This window comes from Pipistrellus kuhlii, unplaced genomic scaffold (assembly GCF_014108245.1).
Source record: "Pipistrellus kuhlii isolate mPipKuh1 unplaced genomic scaffold, mPipKuh1.p scaffold_m20_p_15, whole genome shotgun sequence".
Lineage (NCBI taxonomy): Eukaryota > Metazoa > Chordata > Mammalia > Chiroptera > Vespertilionidae > Pipistrellus > Pipistrellus kuhlii.
Window position 1 is genome coordinate 12,969,862 of NW_023425460.1, and position 20,016 is coordinate 12,989,877.

The following is a 20,016-nucleotide window of genomic DNA, read 5'->3' on the forward strand; positions in this document are numbered from 1 at the left end:
CTAGTCAGGTCAGCATGTGGTCCCTTTTCATCTGGGCTGAGAAGAGTGGTGGTGTCATACCTTCAGTAGGAAAATGAATGGACTTGGAGAAGGACATTATATACGCAGCAAGGGAAACAGCCAAAAAGAAATTACTACAAGCTTCTGAGCATTCAGATATATTTTTGAGATTTTATGAGAGGAAATAATTAAAAAAATATATTGTATGTTTTTATTGATTTTTACAGAGAGAAAGGGAGAGAGATAGAGAGTTAGAAACATCAATGAGAGAGAGTCATCGATCAGCTGCCTCTTGCACACCCCCTACTGGGGATATGCCCGCAGCCAAGTACATGCCCTTGACTGGAATCGAACCCTGAGACCCTTCAGTCCCCAAGCCGACGATCTATCCATTGAGCCAAACCGGTCTCGGCTATGAGGGGAAATAATTTGAACACAAATATATATAATTGTGAAGTGAAATAAGCAATTTACTGTTAATATAATTATTCCTTAAAGAACATTAGTTGACATCCCAAGTCCAGAAGGTTCTCTAACTGCTCGCTTTATTTAAGTAGAGATATCTATGGTTCCTTCTGATAGCTGAAGATATGATAAGGATGATCACAAAATCTATGGAAGGTTATATTTACCATGGAAAGGTATCAATTATGGCCACTTTGTCTCTGTCCCATGGAGCAGATTTATATCTAGCATAGTCAATCTGTTGGACAAAGCACTGTGTTAAAAGTGGGTTGGTGCTTATTTGAGAAATGTCCTAAGAATAAGCTGAAATCAAGAAAAGTGAAGTATCCTATGAGTTATTCATCGAGTTCTTACATTTCAAACATTTCGTGAAACCTTTGTTGGTGTTTAGTCATGTGAGTTTCAGCTTTAATTTGTAGGAATTTGTTTTTTGCTCTGATCAAAGTATGGAAGGAGGAACATTTTAGAGTTTTTTTTTTTTTTTTAGATGTGTTTTTATTGATTTTAGAGAGAGAGTGAGAGAGACAAAGAAACATCCATGAGACAGAAACATCATTGATAAGCTGCCTCTTGTACGACCCCTTAGGAAATTGAGCCCGCAACCCGGGCATGTGCTTTGAGCGGGAATCGAACTAGTAACCTCTTGGTGTATAGGCTGATACTCAGCCGCAGCCACAGTCACGCCAGTTAGAGTTCTTTAAAGCACAGTTTGATAAAATTTGGTCAGCGCCATGCCTTGCTCCTTAGATGTTGATTACTGCTCTTTTATGGAGAACCTTGTTCAGTGGCCCTGCTGTGTTCCCAGAGTTTGGCACCTGTAGCTTTTGTTAGTGGCTGGAGTTCACTGCCAAGTTCGAGATTCAGGGTTGCCTAATTCCAACCATGGAGCCATCATGTCTGTGCTTTGTTCTTTTCATTTTAGTATTTACAGTAGATTTGGAAAAGCATGAGAGGCAGTGGGTGATTATATTTTGAAACCTTACTAAACTTTATGCTTTAACTAGAATTTCAAAGCATGTTAAAAACGAAAACCCCACCACCACGTTTTAAAATCCTAAACAGAAACTTTGGTTGAATATACTATTGATTGTGAAGAAAATATTGCCAGTGTATGAGTTTTTATAATAAGTACACTCAGTGGTTGAAAGGAATGGCAAAAACGTCTCATATGCGTTCTTCTACAAACCTGGGGCTTTCTTCCTGGGCATACAGTCTGCTGAGAGCCCCATCGTTGGAAGGGCCTGGTGTTGCTTTTGTTATCTGAAGTAGCTGTTTGGTTTTATTATCTGGAGTAACTGTCTTGGAATTCTGAATACACGTTAAACAAGGGGCCCTGCATTTCCATTTTGCGTGGAGCCCTCACCTCCCATAGCTGGTCCTGCCTAAATCTTTTGGCTACTTTCCTATATTTTTGCACTCTGCTTACTGCTCATCGCCTAATCTCAGCTCACTTTTAACGTGTGGAATCCAAGATGGAATTGCAATTAAAAAAAATAAAAACTGCTAATTTAGGTTGATAACTGACATCTAAGTAGTTTGGACTAAGTGCACATTGTACGTTCACAAAACCCTAGCTTTGTTAGCCATACATGACCACTTGAAGTTAAATGAATAATAAAGCAGGCAGGTTTCAAAAGAGCCAAGACCAGAAGCCCCAGAGAAAAGGGAAAAAATGAAAAGCAATCAACAGACATGAGGTGACTGCCAACGCGCACTCTGACTCTTCTCCAGGCCTGTTATTAGCCAATCAAACGGCATATGTCACTTCCCTCAGATGGAAGAGCCGCCCGAGCAAACGTATACGGCACAGATGCCTGGATCTGCCGTGCAGCTGTGCGAGGTTATAGTTGCTAAGCTGCCTGCCAGGAGCCATGAGTTTTGAAGAGGGGTAGTTGCTTTGTGGGAGGTAGGTTAACCTTATTTGTTTCACATGGAAACCATGCTGTCTCTAACAGGCACAATGGCTTCTTCAGTGCCTAGAATGGGTCTGACCATATTTTTCTTCTCACACTTCTGTCTTCATAGTCTTACTGTTGGGCTAGTGTACGAGGTCAGCCTTACAGAGAGGGAGGAAGGCCAGGGGCCATGTGGGAATGATGGTGATGGATGAGTCAGTGTAATAAACAGATAAAGCCATCAGGTGAGTGACCCCAGAGACGGAGAGCATCGGTTGAGGTCCATTAACCTCTTGATGAGAATAGATGAGACACTTCATACTGACGGCAGGGATAATAGACTGTTTTATTTGACATTTTCTAATATTAAAGAATTTTTAAGTCTGTGTATTCCTACTACAAATATAGAGCTTAAAATATTGTAATTAGGTGTGGTGTTCAAGGTGTTTATGTGACAGTTGTCATTGAATAGGTGAATGAAAAATGTCTACATGACCCTGATTTGGGCTTAGGTAGATGAATGAGGAAAGGGCAACACACTGAGCATTAGCTACCTGGTATGTGACCTGTGGGCATCTGTGGGATCATGAAAGCAGTGGAGGCTTGAGCTGAGGAAGGCAGGAGGAGTTTGATTGTCTGTAGACCCGCATCCAATGGCCCTCATCACTAATGGATTTGGAGAAGTGATCGCCTTACCTCTAGAAAACAGCTAACGATTTAGCAGAGAGCCTCCTTGGAACCACCGGTTTTGAGAGAATCGTGTTCAGTGCTGATACAGTGCCGTACTAACCGCGGACGCTGCCTCTGGTGGAATTTTGTGCTTTTTGCGGGGAGCATAAAAATGCTTTACCTTTTAAAAAAACTATCCCTAAATTGTGATGTTGGATGCTCTACTCTTTTCATCAATGGAAAGAATTCCCCATTTCCTTTATTGATGTTGTTGATCTTCACTGAGAATATTTTTTTCCATTCATTTTTAGAGAGAGTGGAAGATATGGAGGGATGGGGTGGGGTGGGGGAGAGAGAGAGAGAGAGAGAGAGAGAGAGAGAGAGAGAGAGAGAGAGAGAGAGAGAGAGAGAGAAGGGAAGGGAAGGGAAGGGAAGGGAAGGGAAGGGAAGGGAAGGGAAGGGAAGGGAAGGGAAGGGAAGAGATGTGAGAGAGACATGGATTGGTTGACTCCCTTATGCATCCCTTACAGGGTTGGAATTGAACCTGCAACCCAGGTATGTGCCCTTGATGGGAATAAAACCCTTGAACCTTGGCTCACAAGCCAACACTTAACCACTTAGCAACACCATCCAGGGCTCCCATTTCCTTTTGATTAATGTAGATCCTTTTTGATATATTTGTTAAGCTGGTAGCCAGTAGCCATGAAAGTTTCACACTCTTCCCAACCCCAATACCTGCCAGCTCTTCAAATAAGGAAATAGCAGGCATGGCTGCATTGAAGTTAAATTGAAAACCCTTGAAATCTAATAATTTCTCATCCAGAATACAGAGAAGCAACCCTGTTTACTTTTTACCTAAATTAAACCTGATACTTCCCTCCCATTAGCTGTACCCCTGCTAGTTTCTCTGGATAAGGCATTCCTTCCAAGCTCTAATCTTGGCCTTCACGTTCAATTACATTTTCCTCTGTATGCAAGGATAAGGGACAAAGAGTCCTCACCATAGTTTTTCTTGGAAGTCATAAGGGAAAACTAGTGTTTTATGGCACCCTGATTAGAAAAGTCTGGAGTCCAGTGATGGAATTTTCCTTCATGGCATTATGTATTGATTAATTTAAGGTATATGGTTTATGCTCTTTAATTGCATATCACACTGCATAAGATCAATATCTAATTGAAAGACTGTGTTATGTAGGTGCATTCTTTTAACATTAATTTTACTTTTAATATTGTTCTGCACCCACTTACCAAAGCTATGAAACTACTGTAACTTTCAGAAAGGTATGTGTTAGGCATCCTCAGGCTATCTATCTACAATATCTATCTATCTATCTATCTATCTATCTATCTATCTATCTATCATCTATCATCTATCTATCCATTTATCTATCTATCTATCATCTATCCATTTATCTATCTATCTATCTATCTATCTATCTGTCTATCTATCTATCAAAGCCTAAGCGACCATTGCAACTGAAACAACCAAATGGATTAAATAGGCTGCGTGGGGCAATCAGGCTGGCAGGGAGGGCAGTTGGGGGTGGCCAGGCCATCGCGGGGCTTGGGGGAAGCAGTTAGGGGTGATTAGGCAGGCTGGCAGGTGAGCAGTTAGGACCCAGTGGTCCCAGATTGTGAGAGAGATGTCTGACTGCCAGTTTAGGCCCAATCCCACCTAAACTGGCAGTCGGATACCCCACCCCTCCCCAGTGGCCCCGGATTGGAGAGGGTGCAGGCTGGGCTGAGGAGACGCCCACCCCTTCATGCATGAATTTCGTGCACCAGGCTGCTAGAAAAATTATAAAAACCAGTTGCCTTTTAAAATCTAAAATGATAAAAGCTGGATTTTGGAGGTTGAATTTTAAAGTACTTTTGTAATGATTCCCGTACCACCTAAAAGTTCTGCTGAATCATGAAACACAGCATCGCATTGATTTCATTATTGCCAACATGCATGGCCGGAGAGCTTTATGAAACTACTGCTGCTTCTTCACTTTCTCTACTATTTCTCTCCATCCCTCTCATTCCCTTCCTCAACTTCCCTCCCATCCTTCCCCTTCCCGCTTTACCTTCTTTGTATCTCTTCCACTTCCTTTTCCCTCTCCTCCTCCTTCTCCTTGTCTTCTACATGTTCTTGTTCCATAATAAAATGAAAAATCTAAATCAGTTGGGTTAAGCACAAAGGGAAAAAGCAAGGCCCTTGGTAAAAAACCCCAAAAGATCAGCCGAAACCAGTTTGGCTCAGTGGTAGAGCGTCGGTCTGCGGATTGAAAGGTCCCAGGTTCGATTCCGGTCAAGGGCATGTACCTTGGTTGTGGGCACATTCCCATTGGGGGGCATGCAAGAGGCAGCCAATTGATGATTCTCTCTCATCGATATTTCTAACTCTCTATTCCTCTCTCTTCCTTTCTGAAAAAAAATCAATAACAGCCCCCCCCCCCCAAAAAAAAAAACCCAAAAAACAAAAACAAAAAACACCCAAAAGATCAAATAATAGCAGAAGGAGTGATCTTGGTTTAACATTTTCCTGAACAATTTTTGAGGATGTCATTATAGTTGTTTCTACGGGTATTCTTAATTTTGAAATAAGATTACGCCAGAGACTGACCTTTCCAATTACACATCTGTCATGAACAGCACCAGCAATACCCTAAAATGAAAAGAGGAGAAGGATATAAAGTGGAGCATAATGAATTAAATCGTGGAAAAGTGAATGTTGTCTTTGATGGTCTTTCCCATCATTCCTTTCAGAATTCTTTTTTTCTCAGGGCATCTGATCCATCCCTTTCCCCCCACTGATTCCCATTATCTGCATCCTGGCCACCTAACGGCTTCCTACCCTTCCACATAGTGATTCACATTCTCTGGAGCCGCCTCTCTCTCTTTTAATTCATTCCCAGCTGGTCATTGGGGGAAGAACCCGATAAAGTAAGGTCTTAATGACAAACAGCATTAAATTCTATCCTACCCCAGGACTTTCTCCAAAGATACTCACCTGGTTAGGAAAATAGTGCTTTTAATCTCAATCAATCAACATTTGATTAAGAGGCTGTCATAAAAAAGAAAATCTCGTTATGAAAAAAAAAAGAAAAGAAAAGCAGTTTCCAAAGCTGTGATGTTTAATATAATAGCCAATTGTCTCATGTAGCTATTTGAATTTAAGATTAAATGAATCATAATTAAGTAAATTTAAAAATTCAGTTCCTCAGTTATATTAGCCACACTTTTATTTAATAGTTACACAAAGCTAGTATTGGCCATAGGAGATACAGAACATTAATAACAATGTACCTACCTATATAGTTTAAGTTTAAAAAATTTGGCTCTCACCCCCCAAAAAATTTCAATCATTGTACTGTTGATATTTGGCTCTGTTGACTAATGAGTTTGCCGACCACTGCATTAGAGTATACTGCCAATACAATTTTATCCCACGTTCTTAACAAGACTGTAGTCTTTATAAAGAATCTAAAATGATTATTTTTTGGCACTTACAGGTAAATACATTCTAAATACAGATTTTCAAACACAATGACTAGAGCAAAGTTATTTTTTTTCTTTAACCCCAGTTAACTAGAAAATTGCTTAGAAACATTTGAGTTAACTTATTTCTAACTATGCATCCCACTCCAGGAAAAGAGCAGATTCTTAATCCTTTTCATGCCAAGAATATCTTTGTTGGTTGTAACTTCAAATTATCCAGAATGTCATCTCTACAATCTTTGAATAGTAACAGAGAGAGGGAGGGAGACAGAAAAATCACCCAAGGGTGCTGTCATTAAGAAATAGTCACCACCTCGCAGTCATCGTTTTTCAGTCGCAACTGTGTGAGTTTTACAGTTACTAGGCATGACTGTGTTGCATTAGCTACTCTTTTCTTTTGTGTTCTACCATCTGCAATTCCTATGAATCCAGGGCAGTACTTAACCTGCTATTTCTCCCAAAGGATATAATTATAGACGGACATAAAGGTAGAATCACATAAAAATAGAACACAAATGGGATTGCTTATTTTTTCCATTTGTCCTATTTGTATCTCTTCTTCCCTTTGCCAATGAGTTGTTTTCTGGGAGAATTCCACAGGCATACGTGCTGACATAAACCTGGGAAATGGCAGGCTCTAGTCAAATGTTGAATGTTGCAGATTTATATTCAATAAGATTTACAATCAGTAAAATGCATGGAGATATTGTAGAAGGCAGGACATACATGATATTACTTACTGAGAGAATTACGAATATGAGAGTGTGTGCTTTATTTTTGTGATGTTATTGTATATAAAATTATATTTTCTCTAAATGCATTATAGAATTCATTCATTTTAGGATTTTTTTAAACATGTTTTACAAACGGACCATGAGCAGAGATAAAACAAACATGTAAACAGATATTAACAATGATTTAACTTGCTCCTTAATTCAATTATATTGCCTTAGTTAGCAATGTTCTTTTGGTAAGAAGATATATTGAGATTCATTCAATATTATATTTAATATTACAACAAAAATCACCATCCTCTTGGAAATGTTTATGTTACAATTCTTTTAAACAGAGGTTTTGAAATTAGAAGAATTCTTAAAAGTTTATTTTATTTTTGATATAACCAGATAAAAACAATTCATGGTGTGGTGCTATGCATAGATCAAGTCACTGAACTCTGATGGAAGTATGCCCAAGAGAAGAGGCTACTACCTCTGATGAAATAGATTGATACTTTTATTGGTGTCCTGGTATAACCACTATCATAATATTCAGTGGGTACTTAGATGTTCTATTGTTTAGAAAAAAATTTTTAAGGGAAGCTTAATATCTAATTTATTTTATAAGCATATTGAATGTGTTTCTATGATATTTTCTATTTGTCTATTATATTAATACATGACAGAATGTGCGTTATATAGATTTTGACAATGTAGCTGAACATGTAGTTAACTTTTTGTGAAAATCACACTAATTTATCAAAGTAGTATAAATAATGTATTGATCGTTTGGCTAATTTACAATTTATCACTCACATTTTTTCCTCTTTTATATTTTTTATACCTAAAGCTTCTAGTCTTTAGTTTAAGTGGAAATGCATTAAAATAAGGGAAATACTAGCTGAAGGAAAGCTTATGAGTTCTCTCAGTAGCATTTTCTGTTTGTAATCTGAGGAGAAATTTTGTTCCATTTTTTATCACTCACTCTGAAGATTAATAATGCAGTTGTTTGAGAAACTCATTTATACTATGTGGTTATTATTTTTGCTGCTCTCAACTTGGGGTGTAGCATGTATTTTTGTGAAGAATGTTGGTACTTGATTATAATTATATCTACATCTCTTTTGATAGGCAATTTCACTTTGGAGAATAGGTGTAAGATTTTTTGTGTTTTGAATGTAAATCGGATCAATCTCATCATAGAATATAAAGTGGGTGAGTGATGAGTAGGATTTATTACATCATGCTTATTAAAACACAGAAAACTATTTCCAACCATATTGATTTTCTGCTTCAGCTTAAGATTTATTTTTTATACTTCTTACATGTTCTGGTCCGGCATGGCCAAAGGCTTGTTCAGATCTGAAGTATTTTACATCATAACTAGATGCCTGATGCATGAAATTCGTGCAAGAGTAGGCCTTTCTTTCCCTGACCGCTGGCACCTGCTCCCCTCTGGCACCCGGGACCCAGGCTTCCCTTATAGAGGGAGGCCTCGCCCACCTGCTGTAGCCTGCTGGTTGGTGGCCTGGGCCTCCCTCTTTGGGGTCATCTTGGAGCCCCCCCCGATTGAATGCCCTGCTGGCTGATGACCTCGGCCTCCCACTGCATTGGGATCATGGGACAATGGCCGGGCCCCACACCAATCGCATGGCACCTGCCTTGGCTGGGCTAGCATCAGAGGTTGTCAAAGTGTGGTCTCAGATGGTTGTCCAGGTGGTTGTCCAGAAGGTCGTCTGGACGGTTGTTCTGCTGTCCAATCTAATTAGCATATTACACTTTTATTATTATAGATAGAAAAAAATTACTCTTACATTATTTACAAGAATGAAATGTATCAAGTTTTCATGTTAATTAGTGAGAAAGAGTTTAAATTTGCCATGTTGGGTTTCATTATTACAAATATGTTTAGTTAACATGTGTCTTTTTAAAAATAAAGACACATGACTTCAAAGTCCCAGGGCTCTCTCTTTTAGTGGAGCTTTGAAATCAGAAAACCTCAGTGTGCATCTGGGCTCTCCATTCACATTCAGAAAGTAGATTTAAACGGCACAGGCCTTTATTTCATCCCTTGTACAGTGGGAAATATAAAACCTGTATCTGAAATATAAGATTTTATTAATGTATCTTTATCACACATTTTAATATCTGGTAGGGTCCACCCCACCTCACAGTTTCTTGGTAGTAGCATTTTTACCTTTTACGTGTTACCATCTTATTCCTCATAAACAGAGCCACAGTGTATATGAAGGAAGGTACACTTCCTAAAACAGAATACTCCAAATACCGCACAAATGTGTATCAGATAGGCAGGCATTCAGCCCACAAATATTTATTAATCATCAAGGGCACAAAGATCTCTTTCATCATAACTCATCTCGATTAAAATAACCCTTACATTATACGTTCTTTCCTGAAAGATAGGCGTTAGGCCGCAATGAAAAAGAAACACCCCAGAAAGAGATTTAATGCATTTTAAGTCATCCCCTGTATTTGGGTTGGTGATCACACTCTCAGTCCATGATCATATACAACTTTGACATTTAAAAATACTTGTCAGTGTGCTAATGATTTTACAACTTAATCGTTATTCTTTTGTGGGTTTTGATTTTCGTATATTTCTATTCTATAGATAAATGCAATATATATTCTCATTCTGCTTGCACAGACCTCTTTCCCACCTTTCAGGCAAGGTTTCCTGTTAAAATTTCGATGAGTGTTTTAATTATTTTAGGAGTACAGTGCAGCTTTTCCCATTGGCTTGTTTTCAGCTAAGTTGCACATAGTTACACCTCTGATGCCTATTCAAGTAGACCTGATAGGATCTGGATAAGATTACTTCCAAATTTTCAACTCCATGTTTTGTGGAAATTTAAAGTTTTCCCTGAGAATCCTATGAATTCCCTAGAGCTTACATCTGCTTTGTCTTTATCCTAACTCTTTGTCCAGTTGTCTAGAGTCATCCCTGGTTAACCTATGCTTAATTCCAGTATTTTTTATTTATATCACACATCTATATTGTAGTTATATGTTTATATAACTACTTGGTTAATATTCATTGTGAGCCCCATGAGGAGCATAGGAAGTACTCTCCATTCCAAGTGCTTTCAATTCTTGGCACTTAGTAGACTCTGAAGAGGGAATCAAAATTTAAGGAAGGAATAATTGAAGAGGACTTGTGACTTGAGATCAGAGCACAAAAGGAGAACTCAGCCTTGAAAAGAAAGGGGTGGGGGTGGAAGGGAGAGGGAGAGATCATCCTTGAAAATGAATAGGAAGAGAAAAAATGGATGGAAAAGCAAGTCAAGATAGAAGTGGAGAGGTTTACCAGATGGTCTCATTTCAGTTTTCCCAGTGTAGTAGAAAGTGTGTGGATGGAGTTATATAAAATTGGATTAGTACCCTAAATCTCTTTTAACAGGAGTATTAGACAAGTTACATAATGTTGCTCACTATAGTTTTTAATTTATAAATTAATTATTATGGTTGATACTTATTTAATAAGACAATGAAAGCAGTATTGGGTAATATTTATAACCTGGAACTGAAAATAGACATATCTGGACAAAATCTTCTGCTACTTACTAGCTAAGTGATCTTCTGGAAGTTTCTTAAAGTCTTCAATCCTGAGAAATAATATGAAGAAAAATGAGGAATCAAATTTATTAACTGAAGAATTTACAAGATATGCCAAAAGAGATGAGAGTGTAGAAGATAATAGCATAGATTAGTTTGATTCTATCTATGAGCCGGGATTCAAATGCAGGTTAACTGCTCTCAGGAGTCACACTTAGTTTCTTAATCCTTAAACTACACTGCTTCCTAAAATACAGCAATCAAGTAGAAGACCATGAAGTTAGAACTTACTTTTTTGAAAAATATTTTTCTGTCAGCAAAGTGCTAGGGAGGTAAGTGTATATTGGGTAGAACCTAGGAAAAAGGGGAAATAATATTCTGTGTTCAATACAGTAGGATCTTGATTAATGCCATGAAAACACACTAAAAGAATGTTTTAGCACTTCCTATACCAATTCATAATAATAATTTTTAAAAATGAGCTTTGTTTTATAAAGCACTTATTGAGATAGGATTGACATGGAAAAAGCTGGACATATTAATGTATACAAGTAGATGATTTGGGGGATACTTATACCTTCTGAAACCATCACCACTATTCATGCCTAAAACATATCCATCACCTCTCAAAGTTTCCCCCCACATCATCATCATCATCATCATCATCATCATCATCATCATCATCATGGTCAGAACACTTAAGACCTATCCTCTTGGAAAATTTTAAATACATAATACAGTATTGCTTGCTAGAGGTACTAAGCTGTACATATCTCTGCTCTTCCCTATCCTAAAATTATTCAGCTGTTCCAGTCCTCTCAATGTTATGTGTGAGAAGAGATAGAATTGGGCTTTTTGGGCAGCATCCCACAAGTCTGGGGAAGAGGAGTGCTCCCTTTGCCCTCACTTTCTACCATGGGGAAATGACTGGCCACCACAGTCTCTTTTGACCTTGGAAGAGGGATGATTGCTTTTATCCTTGTCAGTGCTTCTATTCGTCTATTTGTTTTTTGCTCCACTGGTGTGCTGGAACCTCTCAGCTATACTCCCAGGCTTTCATAAAGGAATTCTCATTCATAAGTCATTATGAAAATCGGTTTCTGTAGGGGTATGGGGTATGGATATTCTTATTTCATCATCTTACTGAAGTCTTAAAGAGATAGTTATTAATTTCAGCAGGTCTCAAACAGCCAGTGGTATTTCATAGGACATTCAAGTTACTTTTAAGAAATATACCTTTGTATTGATTTGATGACTAGGTTAGTGAAAACTGTTAACGAATGTGAATAGGAGGAGAGTAGTCAAAGAGGAATCGGGAGGCATGTATGAGGGTATCAGACATCAGAGCAGGCCATGGTTTCAGTGCAGAAGAGCCTGAAAAATCTAAGAACTTTTAAATGTCATGCAAGTGAAAACCCAAAGGCTAGAGAGTTTGAGGAATGACCCTATAGAGCAGGAAATTGTATGACTTAATCCTAGAACAGAGGCTGTTTCCTGACATAAAATCACGTCCTGAAATTACTAGTTTCTTCTTGCAATTCTTATAGGTGAACAGATTTGAAATTTAATTAACTTTTTGTATGATTACAATGCTGGAGACATGTTAACTGTTCCTGTCACTTCTGATTGCATTCGAGCAATCAAAGAACAATTCTGTTGCCTGCAGTGTCTCTTCTCAGTGATGATATCATAGTGGAGACATTTTCAAAAAAAGGCTTTAATTAGTTTAATTATTGTTATGATCTGTTAGAGTGGAATGTGTATACTAAGTTATTGAGCCAAAGGAAGGTATGGTAAAAATGACAAGTGAAATAAGGAGGTAGATTTAAATGTAAATGAATCCTTGACTGATGGCCAAGCCCATGGTTGGATTATTGTCTCATCCAAAAGATTATGCATTGGATAGCAAAAATATTAAGTTTGGCATTTGTAAACTTTATTTCCTTTTTGAAACTAAACTGAGTTTAGTTTGAATATAAACTGTTTATATTTTATATTCTATAATATGTGAAATACATAGTCCTATTTTTCCCCTCATTGCTTTAAAATGATTTCTGTTTTTGTAATAATTTTCTCCTCCTACCCTGTTCCTGGAGTTAAAGGTTTTAAAATTTTATCCTGACTACTTTTGATCCCAGATATTTATCATAATGTAATATAGTGCAATGATCAATTTACGATTTTATACACACACATACACAATATACATAGAGCTCTCTCTACATATGTGTATATTTAAAATTTAATTATATGATTATATACTTTAAATATCAATGATGTTCATTGTATGTGTATAGATTTATACTTGCACATACATTTAAAATCTTCATTGTCAACTATATACTATAGCATTTAAAGATTATTATATGCATCCATTTTATGTTAGGATTATTCAGAGCGCTTTTATTTGATTCTAACTCTTTCTCTAATTGCCACATTACGCCTAAACTTTGGAAAAGCTTCCTCTCTATTTTAATAAAGAAACCCTAGACCCTCACACCTTTCATCTTTTTTTCAGAGACTATAGATTATCTTGACTTCTTTTGCTTGGAGACTTATATCTCATGGAATCCTTAAAAATATCATGCAATTTTCAATAGTAGGAATAGCTGGAAGTTATAATAGATCAACAGAAAGATGGAGTCTTACTTTTTCAATAAATAATTATTATTCACAATTCTTTTCGATATGTGAGTGTTTAAGTTAATTAGAGTGTATGATTTATAGTAAAGCATAATGAAATGAATATTGAATTAGATATTAGATCTGGATACATGTCTGAACTTTAACATTATTTTCTCCGTGACTTTGGGTGAAACAGTCTTAGTCATTTATTATCAATTTTACACTATCTTTGCTGTCCACCTCTTTTTTTTTAATTTTTAAATTTTTTAAATTTTTATTTTTTTTATTAAATTATCTGTGTACATATACCATCACACCCCCCTCCCAGACATGCCCTCCCTCCCCAGAGTTTTGTGTCCATTGGTTGTACTTATATGCATGCATACAAGTCCTTCGGTTGATCTTCCCCAGATCTCCCTACCCTCCCCACTGTAATTTGACAGTCTGCTTGTTGCTTTACTGTCTCTATATCTATCTTTTCGTTCGTCAGTTTGTAATGTTCTTTATTATCTATAAATGAGTGAGGTCATGTGGTGTTTCTCTTTCATTGATTGGCTTATTTCACTCAGCATGATGTTCTCCAATTCCATCCAGGTTGCTGCAAATGATAAAAAGTCCTTTTTTATGGCAGCATAGTATTCCATTGTGTAGATGTAGCATAGTTTTTTGATCCAATCATCTGCTGATGTGCTGCCCACCTCTTTATAGTGCTGTCAGGATTTGATTATATATATGAAAATATAATGTAAACTAAAGTTCTATCTAAAGATGAGTATTGTAAATAACAATGTGCCATGCACTGTATTAAGCACTCATATTGTTCTTACAACAGTTTTATGAGACGCACAATGTTAATATTAAAACTTTACAGATCAGGAAGATGAGGCTCAGAGTACCTAAGGCCCTTGAATTAGCTCACATTGTGTATGAGCGGGAAAGGCAAGATTTGAATACACATCTGTCTGATATTAGAACCAATGCTCATAATTGTACAGTAATCATCACTCCCCTGAATAATAATTGCCACATAGAATTATGCATAAACTGAGTAAGACAAGTAGAAATGCAATTTTCTTTATGATCACATCTGAATTCTAAAGATGAAACCAAAATGATATTTTTCTTAAAAAATAGGATGTTATGAAGTTCTAACCCTCCAAATGTGTTTTGCCTTTAGAATTTAATTGTCTTGGACCCACTGACGGTGACCGAGGAGGAAATAAGACCATCGCTAGAGCAACGCCTTGAAGCCATCATCAGCGGGGCTGCTCTGCTGGCCGACTCTTCCTGCACCAGGGACTTCCATCGGGAGCGGATCATCGCGGAGTGCAACGCCATTCGCCAGGCTCTGCAGGACCTGCTCTCCGAGTACATGAACAACGTGAGTAACGGTTTCCCCCATCCTGTGCATTGGGCTTGTGCCGATTTCCTGTGTGGAACATGTGATAAGTGATAAATAAGTGATAAGCGATAAATAAATGAGACTGGCTTGCTGAGTAGGTTCTGCTCACAGGGTGGAGCAGTGAGATTGGATTTTCTGGGGATGGATTCTAACCAGAAGGTTGTTTACGTTTGATTGCATTGTTTGAAATGGTATCTAGATGTGTTAGCTGAAGAAGGGATTCAGGATTGGAGAAGGGAAGGAGGAGCTGCGCATCGATTTAAAGGATAAAAAGGTTAAGCAAAGGACCATATTCTCAGACTGAAGTTGGTGAATATCCAAGCCAGACTTTAGATAGTGTTGGATGAAGTCATTGCTGTGGGGATCAGGGACCGTTTTTGAAGATGTGAAAGAGCTCATTTAGTTCGGGTGGCTCGTAACCCTTTTCAAATGTGACATAATGCTATAGAGTTTTGGCAGATTTAACTATCTTTTAGGAATATTAGGAATGCTGTCTAAATTTAGACAAATGCACAAATGTTTCAAGGTCCTTTTGCTTTCAGATTTTATATATTCTTATATTATGTATTCATTCCATATATATTTATCCATCTGTGGAGTCTTACATTCAAATCTTAATGCCATTTTTAAAATGAAGGAGGTCTTCATTGTCAGCTCTATATTGACCATGAAGCATTTTTAAATAGAAGAGCTCAACAAAATGAAAGGTTTATAACTGGAATGTTTTGTTGATCTGCCCTATTATAAATGGAATAAAAGTTATTACTTTCAAAACATCACTTTTTGGATATGAAAATGAAGAATTGGGGTTGTTCGGTATAAGTAATTTATGCAAATAATATGTGCTAAAATTAGTGAGTTTTAAGAATTTTTCAACATGTTTGATATAGCTCCTTGTTCTTAATATTTGATGACTTTGGCTCCTGACCAACAGTCTCTTGCTGGTCAAGAAATCAGAGTCGTATAGTACATTTTGTTAAGAAGAACATGTTAATAGCATCATGCCCTGCTCCTTAAGCTAGAATAACCCCGTTTTTAACATATAATCTTAAAGGTTTTTTTAAGGGAATGCATCCATTGTAAGAAACTCAGAAGGTTATATTGTATTGGAATTTATTTTTGGATGGCTACATAACTGTAGAGCCCAGTGCAAAACTGAAAAAGCAAATCCTGTTGTTCAAAAGCGAGTTTGGGGTAGGAGGGTGGGAGTACCTTTTTCGTCTATTCACAGTCTCAGTTGACCTAAGAAAGTTATTTTATTTAGTGTTAGGTTCTTTAGAGCATAGGGATACTTGTGGGGGCAAGCAGACCCTCAGAGATATTAATGTGTACTTGACCCATAACCCCAACCCACACTGACTGTGCCAAGGAGCCTACCAGGAGTGCGTGGTGGCAGCAATCACCAGGTGGGAGAATAGTCTGCGGACCTCTGTCTGCATGTGCGTCTAGGGTACATGCTTCATTGCCCCATAGGACTTCCCTTAATACACAACTTCGAAGGTAAAGTTGTTAGGAATATGAACACTGTGGTAGCAGAACATTAAAAACCAAAGGACTTGTATGCATGCATGCAAGCATAACCAGTGGACAAAAACAATGTGTGTGGGGGTTAGGGCTTGTACTGGGGGACAAGAGCGAGCTGGGAGAGGTCAATGGGGGGAAAAGGAGACATATATATTACTTTCAACAATAAAGAATTAAGAAAATTAAAAAAAGCCAAGGTAGGCCTTTTTGAGCAGAAAAAGGCTCTGTGCAGAGTCTCAGGCCCCTGAAGCTGGGTCTGTACATAATAAACATATGTCACATAAAAATAGTAGTGGTGTTATGGTTTCTTCCACTTTGGCTTAAAAACTTTTTGGGTTGAAAACTATTCACACCAAAGGTGAAATTATGGGAGCATTCTGCCTATGGTGCAATCAAGAAGGGACACTGTTTCTAGAAATTTATAAAACCAACTAAAAGTCAGTCTGCTTCGTGTTATCACCATGCACCACCAATTCTGAATGCCACTGATAAAATGTTTTCCACATAATTCTTCTAAATTCTAAGCAATTGGCTGTAGTTGCTGTTTTAATAATGTGTATGTAACTCAAATTAGCACATTTTAATGACCATCCTTTAATAAACAGTATAGTCTTTTCGCACTGAAATAGCAGATTCAAAATTGACAGGAATGCCACAATGATTACAAAGACAAAGAACCGGAGTTGCTTCAATTCTGTTATTTTATGTGATACGGAGGTGTTTTTTTAAATAAAAAAAAATATAATCATGGAACTGAATTGTGAGGGGTAATATTTTTGTCAGGTTAAGTATAGATTTCAATTGTGAAATATTTCATTGAGTTTGACTTACAACTTTGAAATGAATGCTCCTTTTGAAGATTGTCTATCGCTTTGAAGTTAAAGAACAAATTAGAAAAATAATGATTATGTGAGATTATTACTGAAATGTAATTTTGTTACGTAGAGGAGAGAGGTGTTTAAAAAGGATGTATTACTGGTATCAAATATGCTAAGTAAGGCCCTGAAAACAGGTTTGCACTTTTCTGTGTCTCTTATTTTCACTTACTGAGGATTTAATCTCATGTTCAGTTTCAAGGAGTCAAGTACACAACACTTACGTTACCAATATCTTTCTGTTAGGCGTATTCATTTTAAAACAAGGTAAGTTCTGTGTTAGAACAGGAAAGCGGGAAGTGACTTTTTTGTTTATAATAAATAATTCAGATGAAAGGTAAGTAGCTTTTTTTTTAAAGCTTGTCCAGATAATTATCTCATTTTTATCATTTTAAGGGTAAACTTAATTGTAGGAACCCAAATATTTCATGGTTATTTAATTGATTAGATTGTACTACAATACTATCTACTATTTATACTTGATGGAGGTTGTTTTTCTTTCTTCCTCTTTCCCCATGCTTTCTCTTCTCCCCTCTGGCAAAGGAGGGCAGACACCCCCAGCAATGTCTCCCTCATGGCATTTCCCCCTTTCAAGCTCTTAGCCCAGATGGAATTCCTCTGCTTGTCTGCCCCCTCCACTAGCCAGGAGCCCTAGGAGAGTGGGAACCGTGCTCCTGGCGCTCAGCATAGAGCCTTGCAGTAGCAGGTGCTCAGTAATTATTATTTGGATGCAGATAAAGTGAATTTAGTGCTTGCTGCTTCTCGGTCTTTTAAATTAAAACGACAACGTGCCTGAAGCAATTAATTTAAAGTTTATTTATGGTATTTCTATGGTAAGCGTGGAGAAAATGTTGAGGGAGAGTTCATGGTGAGAACAGGAACAGAGGAAAGGAAGAGCAGAGTTGAGGCGATGTTCTTTGGGTGACCTAAGAATATTTACATATGCCTTTCTCCTAGAGCAAATGTCAAATACTAGTTGAGGAATGCACACTGACCACCAGGGGCCAGACACTCAATGCAGGAACTGCCCCCAGCCTGCAGGCCCCAGGCCAGCCAAGGCAGGTGCCAATGGGGACCCCCGAGCACCCCAATGGTTGCCTCACAGATTGGCCCTGATTGCTGGCCAGGCTTAGGGACCCTGCCCATGCACAGATTTTGTGCACTGGGCCTCTAGTATATTATATGCGTCATAGAGAATATATATAAAATTTGTTTTTCTATTGCTACTTTAAGAAATTCCCACAAACTTGGTGGCTTAAATAACACAGATTACAATTCACATCTCTGTCGGTCAAAGTTTGACACACGTCTCCCTGGGTTAAAAACGGCAGTGTCAGCAGGGTGGCATCCTTTTCTGGCGGCTCTAGGGAGCAATCCGTTCCCTTGCCTTTTCCAGTGCTAGCTTCCAGAGGCCACCTGCATTCCCTGGCTCATGGACCTCTGCCTGCACCCAGCGCCAGCTGCATCACACTTCTCCGACTCTGCTTCTGTCCTCGCATCTTTTCCTTTGACTGCAGCCAGGAAATGTTCTCTTCTTTTTAGGACTCCTGTGATGATAAGTAGGGCCCTTCCAGATGATCAAGGATAATTATCTTATCTCAAAGCCTGTACTCTTAATTGCACCCTCTAGCCATCCATGTAACTAACACTTCCGCAGGCTCTGGGAATGAGGATACGGACATCTCTGGGAGGTCCAGTACCTAATACTAAAACCAGTCTTCCCTAGTCTCTCCTGTGGAAGTATCATTAATCCTTGCATTTCAGATCTGCTTTTAGTTAGTATCCCTTACTCACTTTCAGCTCCATGCTGGCAGAGAACGTGTCTGTTTTATTCGCTGTTTTACCAAAAGCCCCAGGCATAATGCCTCGGATTTAGAAAAAGCTGAATTGTTCTTTTGGATAAATGAAAGAATCAGTGAGATTATTGCATTCTATATATGCCCTGTGATGGAGAAGCAGCGTCTCTGACATTAAAGGAGATGAGTTTCAAATATTTAGTAAATTTATGTGGATGAACTGCCTGTTATAAAAGGCCTGCTTTTGCAATGTGCAGGCCTCTTCTGAGGATCAATGTGAAAATTATGAAGCAAAATTTTCTCATCACTCTGTACATTTGCATCCACATCCAGTCATATTGCAAAAACAGGATTCTTACTTATTAAAAAATATATTCCAGAGGAAGGTGAGAGGCTGGGTGGAAAAGGTGAAGGGCTTAAGCAAGCAAGAAAGCAAGCAGGCAAACAAACAGAAAACAAAGAACCCATCGTGGACACAGACAACAGTAAGGTGATTACCAAAGGAAAAGGGCATTGGGGGAGGTAGAAGAGGGAATAGGGGGAATACATGGTGATGGGAGGCTTGGGGTGTTGAACACACACTACAATATACAGATGATGTATTATGGAACTGGACACCTAAAACCTCTATAATTTTCTTAACCAATGTTACCCCAACTAATTCAATGAAAAGTATACATCCCAGAGAACATTTTGAATCAGAAATAGTTTAACTTTTGTCTTTTAAAGCTGACGCATATTTTTCTAAGGTATATCTGCTGGTTTTGTTATACTTCCAGTATGGGTTAGGTCCAGTGCATCTTCTCTGATTTACAGTGTAATTAGAGGAATTCTTCATGTCGATGAGGGAGAATAAGGAGGCCCTCCCATGAAGGAAGGGTAGAGGGGAATCAGTTGTTTTTAAAGGGTGGTATTTTTATAATTGGTGAAAATATAACTGGAAGTGATTGGCCATCATGTTTCAGTTCTTAAGAACCAGACTCGGATATA

At 38.0% G+C, this 20,016-nt stretch overlaps 1 protein-coding gene across 1 annotated transcript in view; it reads left to right on the forward strand.

The window, feature by feature from the left end:
- The window catches only part of CTNNA3 (catenin alpha 3), a 1,168,431-nt gene that overhangs the window by 260,722 nt on the left and 887,693 nt on the right, over positions 1–20,016 (forward strand). The window contains exon 6 of the mRNA XM_036438342.2: positions 14,607–14,810. Within this exon, the coding sequence (XP_036294235.1) occupies positions 14,607–14,810 (204 nt within the window). The remainder of the gene's footprint in view (positions 1–14,606; positions 14,811–20,016) is intronic.